The sequence below is a fragment of the Gastrolobium bilobum genome, unplaced genomic scaffold (genome assembly GCF_033153095.1).
Source record: "Gastrolobium bilobum isolate Gb01-03AN ecotype WA unplaced genomic scaffold, APGP_CSIRO_Gbil_v1 utg33098, whole genome shotgun sequence".
Lineage (NCBI taxonomy): Eukaryota > Viridiplantae > Streptophyta > Magnoliopsida > Fabales > Fabaceae > Gastrolobium > Gastrolobium bilobum.
In genome coordinates, this window is record NW_026896300.1 from 85,993 (window position 1) to 94,832 (window position 8,840).

General features: G+C 30.5%; 1 protein-coding gene across 1 annotated transcript; it reads right to left on the bottom strand.

Moving 5' to 3' along the window:
• Nucleotides 1–2,555: 2,555 nt before the first annotated feature.
• On the bottom strand, nucleotides 2,556–6,144 carry LOC133298755 (ankyrin repeat-containing protein At5g02620-like). Its single transcript, XM_061498095.1, has 4 exons — nucleotides 6,017–6,144; nucleotides 5,210–5,791; nucleotides 4,712–5,121; nucleotides 2,556–3,585 (listed from the first exon to the last, which is right to left on the bottom strand). The coding sequence occupies exons 2-4, from the start codon at nucleotides 5,556–5,558 to the stop codon at nucleotides 2,704–2,706; spliced, it is 1,641 nt and encodes a 546-aa protein (XP_061354079.1). The 5' UTR covers nucleotides 5,559–5,791; nucleotides 6,017–6,144; the 3' UTR covers nucleotides 2,556–2,703.
• Nucleotides 6,145–8,840: the final 2,696 nt, after the last annotated feature.

An 8,840-nucleotide genomic window follows, 5' to 3' on the forward strand; every position in this document is an offset into this window, starting at 1 on the left:
TTTCAACTCTTTTATCTATTAAAATATCCATATAATCATATTTAATTATTCAAAAAAATATTAATATTGATAAGTAATAATGAGAATTATTTTATCTTATAACTTTTTTCAAATAAATAACTTAATATTTTGAGAAAATTTAGAATGCAATCAAACTGAAATAATTCTTTTTATAAAAGCATTGATTGGACACAGAAGATTAGCACCTGTTTGAATTCCGTTTTTAAAAATAGTTTTTTAATTTTTAAAATAAAAAAATTGTTTGATAAGACTTGTTTTTGTAAAAGTAATTCTAAAAATTATAATTATTTTTTAATTTTTAAAATTAAATTTAAATAATATATTTGAGTTATTTTTATTTTGTGTTTTAAATTTCAAAACAAAAAAAATACCTATTTCATTAAGTATTTTATAAAATAATTTTAAGAACAAAAATACAAGAATACAATCATAACTGCGATCAAATTGGGCCTAAAGCTCGCCCAATTTTTAAGGCCTATCAGACCGATGCAAGGAGCGCTCGAATGAGTTTTGACATTTTGCGGAATCAGACCAAAATATAAATCGACTGATAATTGATTTTTATTCTTAAAAAAAGTACTAAAAACATCATCAAAGAGATAAAATAAATGTCAATCAACCGATTTGGTTATGTCCTATTTTTTTCTTTTATTGAAGAGAAAGAATGCCTTTTTTATTCTGAGATTATAAGCATCCCACAAGTTTCATAATATATATATATATATCAAGAGGACAGAGAGGAAGAGTATTTATTTTTAAGTCAAGCTATTTTTTTTTATCAAGAGAAATTTTTTTTTTTAGTCATTGAGTCATTTTTTATTATCAGTCATTACCATTTTTCCTCTTTGTATTATATCCAATTCGAAAATAACAAGTATTTTGTTTAAACGAATATCCTATGTTTTTTTTTACCTGCTTGTGTTCTTTTTTCAACACACAAAATAGTTATTATTTTCACAAAATTGTAATAGGATGACATTCGCATTCTTATTTGTTCCTTTAATTTCTAGGAGCAGCCGAACATTTATTGCTTATTTGCCTGAAAAAGGAAAGGAAAAAAAACCTAACATTTATTGGTCAGTAAATTGTAGTTTTGACAGCTTAATATTAACTTCTAAAAGCAACTTTTAAATGCAAAGATAACCTGGTTTGAGTATAAATAGAAAGGAAATATTTTTCTTACGTTGTAGGTAAAAAGTTATTTTATGTTGTAGAGATAAAATTATAAGTGGGATTCACAGGTAAGATGAGAGAAAAAAAAGAGTGATGGGACCCAATACCTTTTTGTGTGTGTAGGAAAATTGTTTATCTCATATAAAACGAGATCAACGTAACCCAAATAGAATTAAAACCTTTTTTATGTTTGGGCTGAAGGAAGGAAAGGTAAAGGTTGTTCAATCCAGCAAATCTGAACTTCTCAATCCGGACAAGCATACATTAAATGCAATCTATAGCAAGAAGCTTTCACTTGATTTCTCTGACCGGTGCCATGTTTTGGAATATCTCTATGTCCATTTTATCGCTTAGCAGAAAAATAGAAACAAATTGGCACAGCTGCTCTTTACATTTTGTCTTTTCCTTTTTGATTTTTCGTTGCAACTTTCATTGTACCCGACATGCTAGAAAACTGTCTCTCTTGGTTCAATGAATATAATTTTCCTTGTTTTTTTTTTGTGGGGTTGTAAAATTTGTGAGAACCAAAAAAATTTATACCGATTAATAATAACTTAATTATTAATTAATGAAGTATATAATTTAGTTATTAGGCTGCTAATCTTTTATTATGATAAAATGGTAATATACTACTAATTCGTTAATCAATTTATATACGAGTGAGATATTTTAACTACCAAAAACTCTTACTACTAACTTATTACCTATCACATTACCATTGGATCAAACAGAGAGAATGTTAAAAAGTTTTTGAAGAAAGAAAAAATGTTAATCTAATGGTGATTAGATAAGTAGTAAGTTGGTAGTGAAAAATTTTGGTAGTTAGAACATCCCTCTTCTTTATATATATATCTTGTTGTTCGAAAATTGAATTATAGCTTGCAATATACAAATAATGTAAAGATTGCCATGTATGCCTATATTTTTTTTATTCTAGTCTATCTACTCCTCCTCTTTGATACTGTTGCATCATAATCGTAAAAGAAAAAAAAATAAAGATCACATGAGATTGTGATCTAATAATATTAAAAAAAAAGATAAAATAGGTATAAAAATAATATAAGTATAATATTCTATCTCTTGAGAATTTTAGTTTGCAAAAAAATATGGAAAATTGTTTTCTCATTTATAAACTCATTTTCCTACACTTACATATTGAGTGGTGGAACCCATTTATACTTTTTCTCTCTCCTCTCTCCTATATACGTGAGTGTAAAAAAATAAGTTTATCTCATGTTAAATAAGATAAACAATTCCAAAAAACATCTGATTAGTTACGAAGTAAGCAATCGATTGGAATATTTAAAAAAAAAAAAAAAAAAAAAACATTTATGTTGCGAGATAGGCGGTGCTGTAAGGAGACTACTAGGCATATTTTTAACATAAGGCAAATCTTTGAATCTGTGATATACATTGGTAAGTTTCACTTTAGTTGGAAATAGATCCATCAAGCAGTGGAAGAAGGAAAAAAAAAAGACTAAGTGAAAAAGAGAACAAGGCTTAGTAATTCTAAATAGCATACATTCTCTTATACTCGTTGTTTAGTATCTCAGAATCTGACATAGCAGACACTGAAAAAGACCTTGACCTGCTTCCCATTGAAGATTTCCGAATGCTTCTCAAATTTGAGGCCTCAATGCGATGCCTAATGACCCAGTAACACATAAGGCTCAAGGTAGTAGCCATTATAGTTGCACCTATAATTGTTACACCAATTGCAAGCCACCTCTGATCCTTTCCTACCACTACAAATGACAAAGCCAAGAAAGCCACCGAAATAAGTACACAAGCCAACCACATTAGCTTGTTAATGATGGCCATCATTTGCTTCTTTGCTTTGCTTTCTATAACAACAAGCGAGGTTTGCACCACCACCACAGCAAGAGAAATGAAGAGGGCAATGGAATCAAAGACAAAGAAAATGAGAAATGGAACTTGTGGGCCTATATTTGCTTCACCAAGGGACTTCCCTGTTGGGATATCTGTTGGATCATCAACAAATTGGCCAGGGACTGTGAAAATAGCAGCAAATGCAACTGTGGCAATAAGGACTGCAACAATATTTGTGGAGTTTATTGCATTGTTAAGTCCTTCAGCATGCATTTTGTTGAGACGTTTGGCAATGCCTTGAACACTTTTTCTAGTTTGGCGTGTGTGTTCCAACTGGTGATGGACTTCATGTTTTATGTCACTTACTGTTTGTTTCAACTCACGGGCTGTAGCTGTTGCTGGCTGAGCCTTTAAGGCTTTGGCACTTTGAACACCATATTCCAGTAGAATGTCTTTAACTTCAGAGTTCCCAGTTTTCTCAGCTGTGTCTAATGCAGTTTCACCAGATCTATTAACCGCTTTGGTATCTGTTTCCTTCTGTCCAAGAAGCAACTTAACAATCTGCACAAAACAGAAATTTAAGAGTTCAGCCTCTATACCATTAATCCAACAACTTTGAAACAGATATTAAATTAAACTTTCCAACCAGATTGTTCCTTTATACTTTATGCTAGCAGTTCGTCTGCATTAAAGCAAATTTAATATAATTTGGATTGGATAGATAAATTGAGAAGCCACATAGAGTTACCATTGGGTCTTGCTATAGGTAATCAGAAAAGAATGGTTTTTAATATCTACTGCTCCCCCTTACAGTTGCAGCTGTTTCCTTCATAATAATTATCATGCTCTTTGTTATTGGTAATTGTCAATCCTGTTCTTTTACCCTAAGAATTACCATTTGTCACGAATGTGAAACTGGAACAAGACTAATTACTAGCCTTGAATGTTTCATCATTATTTCTGGTAATTGATTCTTCTTAAAATTCTAGGCACTAAAAATTTCCATTTTTTTTTTCATTCTTTCCAATAGACAAACCAGTTAAAGATAGTCCCTATAATCTACACGGTGCATAAACAATATGCTCACAAGAAACCTTCAAAAGTATGAAGATTGAAAAAAATGATTTAAAGGAAACCACAGCTAACCAAGATCTGTACGTGAACAATGTTATGAATATCACAGATAAAAACATTTCCTGGCGAATAACAGATTTGATTATAGAAATTGGAGACCTGGTACGTGTGCATAACTCTTGGAGCTGATAATTTGCTCAAATTCAAAATCATGTCAAAATTGACTCCTCAGTTTGTGCTATGAAGAATACACATAAACAGTTCAAGGAACCAATTAGGCAATATATAAATATTTTGGATTTTCACTTCATTCGTTTTTATATTTTAATAAAGATTACAGATTCATATTTGAGACTAACAAAAACAAGGATACAACAACTGCCATGATCTGGAAGAAATCATTCAAGTTAGTTGCTATCATCAATTCCAAGGATTATTATCAAACCTGATGGTATTTTTGTTTTCAATGCAAGATAGGCACACCATGGAAAAGAACACATTTATCCACATGGATATAGATCTAAATCACAATCCACTTCTTGTCATCACAACCTTATATATAAAGCTTTTGCGTAAATATTAGCAGAATTATGGCAGGCATAGTCTAATTTACCTGAGCTCTACCCTTCCTGGTTGCTATATGCAATGCCGCGTTACCCTTATTATCAAGCATGTTTACTGAAGTGGGATCTGCTTTTATCAACTCCTCTACCACCTCAAGACTCTGTCCCTTCACTGCCATGTGAAGTGCTGTCTGTCCCTTCTTATCAGTCCGTGTTACAACCCCAGGCTCCTTCTCCAGAAGTGCTTTCACAACCTCCACATGACCATTTCTCGCAGCAGAATGCAAAGCTGTTTTCCCATTACTTCTAGCAATGGTAACCAAGCTACTACCTGCTTGTAATAGAAACTTCACTATCTCAATATACCCTTGTGTTGCAGCTGTGTGCAAAGCCGTGGTGTTGGATGGATCAACAGTCATTGACAATTCAGGATGAGCCTCCATTAGGATCTTCAGTACATCTGCAACAAGGAAAACAGAACTTAAGATTCACACTGAAAATCACACACCACAAAAAGAACAATAAGAGAAACAACACTGAAGACATACCTAACTCCCCTTGTTTGGCAGCAATATGGAGTGCATCAAAACCATTTCTTGCTTTGATTCCAGCATTAGCAAGATCATAATATCCAATCATCTCCCTAACCATATCAACATAACCATATTCTGCAGCAACATAAAGTGCTGTTTCTCCAGCTTGGTTCTGCTTTGCCAATAACTCACGCAGTTCACCCTCTTCAGTACCATTAAGTGTGTCCTTAAGGACAGCAAGATTTCCAGTTCTTGCTGCAGAATGTAAAGGTGTATCATCCCTTTTTCCTGTCAACTGTTTGGTCATTTTTTTCTTAAGGGTGCTTGCAGGTGCAGCTTGTGGCTGCACAGTAGGTGTGTCCATTGGATTCACCAACCTAATAAATCTCTCTTTTTTCACTCTAATTAGTATATCAGAACCTTCTTTTCTTTCTTCCAGCAAAAACCCAGATCAACACTAGCATCTTTCATACCAAATAATTGTCATCTCCTTGAAGCAACTCAAAGGAAAGGATCATTCAAATCATTACCCAAAAATAATAATAAAATATTCAGAAAATTTTTATACTTCTTCTGCTAGCCTCCAGAATCATTGCACTGGTCACCAAAAAAAAATCTGGGTTATAAGTTAAAACCACACAACCAAGATATATTTTTTATTGCATTTTCTTCGTCTTTTAGAGAAAGGGGGATGAAAAATTTGAAAAGAAGCAATCACAAAGCTGCAGAATTTAAGAAAAGAAAAATAAAAATTCCTAGCTGGGTTCAAGCATTCATCAAATCATTCTATGAAAACCAAATTGGTGGAAAGGAAGAAAAGACCTGAATTTGAAGGAAGAACCTCACTTTGTTGAGTTGTCCTTCGTCTACCACCATGAAAGCATTGAGATTTAAGGGTAGCTTTTAAGGACACCCTGTAACGAAAGGAACTTTCAGGATAGAGACATATATATATAAGGAGTGCAAGTAAAAAAAAAAAGTGATTTCAGAGAGCCAATAAATATAGCGATAAGAAGAAAGGGAATAATAACAAAGGTAATAGAGGTCAATGATTAAGAATAAAGAGACGAAAACCCACATGTAAGCAACAACTTTATGTGAATATAAATCAGAGGCAGAGCTTAATGCTTATTATACATACATACATACACGCACCAAACTCACCTATAAAAGTAGTGATGATGAAATGAGAAAGTATTTAGGAATATGATAGAGAATAAATAATAAGGAGGAAGGGAACAGAACAAAAAAATGAAAAGAGTGGCAAAAACCAAAATGCAATGAAGGAAAACCATTAAACCAAAAACGAAAACGTCCCATGATGACAACGGAAATAACTGAGCCACGCGCACTTGGATTTCCACTGGCGCGAGTGGAGAATGTTTTCGCTTTAACGAACAGTTTTCCAGTTGACTCTTCGGTTGTTAATTTAAAGTCCTCATTATCCACACTTTTTTTTTCCACTTCGTATTTTTTTGCTACAATCTATTTTTTATTGTTATTTTTAATTTCATCGGGAAAAAAGGGTCAATGAACCGGTAATCAACAATCTATATTTTTTTAACAAATGATAATTTAATTGACGTCAAAAAATTAAACAAACGAGAGTGAAAACATATGTTTGAATATCGTCTTTAAGAATGATTTGAAGTCTTAATCTCAAAATTCGTATAAAAGCAAATTAATCTCAAACTCAAAAAATTCATCGTTTGAGATTGAGATAATAGCAAATCAGATAATCTCTCTCTTATATTATTAGGAAATATTATTCTCATCTATATATCTCTATTCACCACATGAAGAGACATCTTTTATTCATTACTTTCTTTTATGAGTTGCTACTCCCTTAAATTTTTTAGTCATAGTGCCATTGCATATTTTCCTATCAAATACCTCGTTAAGCACCTACATAGCTAGATATTGCACATCTTGAAGGACACAGATCTAGCTCTAGCTCCATTATAGCTCACAAATTAAACTTGTTATTAATTAATTTAATATTATCAGTTTTTTTTTAAATAAACCTGCGGGTTATGTTATTTTAAAATTAAATTACTTTTATATTAAACAAGAATAATTGAAAACCTAAAATAAAAAAAAAATGGCTAAGTGTTTTCTACATCGGGGAGTATGACAACTTTTTTTTTTTATTATGTTGTATAAATCTGCTGAATTTTGGTATCAAATTAATTTTGATTGTGCCATGTACTACGATTAATTTGGGAAAGCATTAGCAAGGTTGACAGATATGGAATTTAATATTTGTCTATATTATTGTATTATGTTTAAGGAATAATTTTTATAACATTATAAAATGAAATTATATGTACTGCCTTTGAAAATTATTCATCATTTTGAATTTTAAGAAGTAATATCAAATATTATACTATTACAGTGGATATCAAATAAATTTGGGAATAATTTTAATACCATATAAGATATGTAGATGGTAAGTATTATGCACTGAACATTTATTGTAATTTGATACCATTTATAATGGACTAATTTTATAAACAAAAATTATGTCAAGAATTTATATAGACAAAAACTTGTAATATCTGACACAAATTAATTCATAATAAATTATCTGCGTTTAGTTTGATAGATATGGAATTTGATATTTATCAATTACATGTTAGAAAAATATAATATAAAATTATTAATACATCATTCACAAAACAGTTTAAGTTATTGGGTTGAATTTATTATCTTACATGATATCAAAGTCTCGGTTACGAATTTGATTTTCATTGCTCCTCATTTTATTAATAAATAATTAAATATTATAATATTTATTAGCACTTAGAAAAATTTATAAAATTATTAAAGTAAATTTATCTAACAATTTAAACTTTTGAATTAACTTAATTTCTTTATAATATGGGGAAAATGTTTCTGCAGTTAATGCAGATAAGTTATCTGCATTTATTCCCAAAATAACATCGTTTTGGTATTGAAATATTAAAAGATTATAAATATAAAGACTATTATAACTCTGAAATAAATTAAAATTACAAAAAAATCATGATTTTTGCCCCAAAACGACGTCGTATTGGGCTTACTGCAGATAACTTATCAGCAGTAACTTCAGAAAAAGCAAACCCTTATAATATATATGTTAAAGGAGTAATTCTTTTTGAATTTCTTCACCATTTTATCGATTATTTAATTAATTTGATTTGAGCTTGATTTTTCATATTCCCATATCTTGAACTCAAAACTTCTAATTAAGGTAAATAAAATTCTTACCATTTAAATCAATAATTACCAAAAGGAAGTTCTTACCAATCATGACTTATGAAACATCAATACCACATCTATTTTGTGTACATACTATTTTGAATTTTATGGCCTTAATTACCCGGTTATGAAAAATAATTCATAAATACAAGACTAATCCTGAATCATAAGATGTTACAATTATATTGTTTCTCTAGCGACGAGACACAATTACCCCTGCAATTATATAGCTATAACGCAAAAAATATTCTCCAGAATTTGAACTATAACAAATTTCTTATGAAGTAAAATATAAAATATACTATGTACTTATTCGAATTGTAAACCAACATACTAATACAAAATATTTAGTTGAAAATTTTATTAAAAAAACCAACTGCAAATAATAATATATGCATACATTTGT

Excerpts from the sequence above, each read along its gene's own strand:
- LOC133298755 (XM_061498095.1), bottom strand. The coding sequence starts at position 5,558 with ATGGACACACCTACTGTGCAGCCACAAGCTGCACCTGCAAGCACCCTT. Across the intron at positions 5,122-5,209 it reads TGCCAAACAAGGGGAGTTAG|ATGTACTGAAGATCCTAATG; the intron begins GTATGTCTTCAG and ends TCCTTGTTGCAG. Across the intron at positions 3,586-4,711 it reads CCAGGAAGGGTAGAGCTCAG|ATTGTTAAGTTGCTTCTTGG; the intron begins GTAAATTAGACT and ends TGTTTTGTGCAG.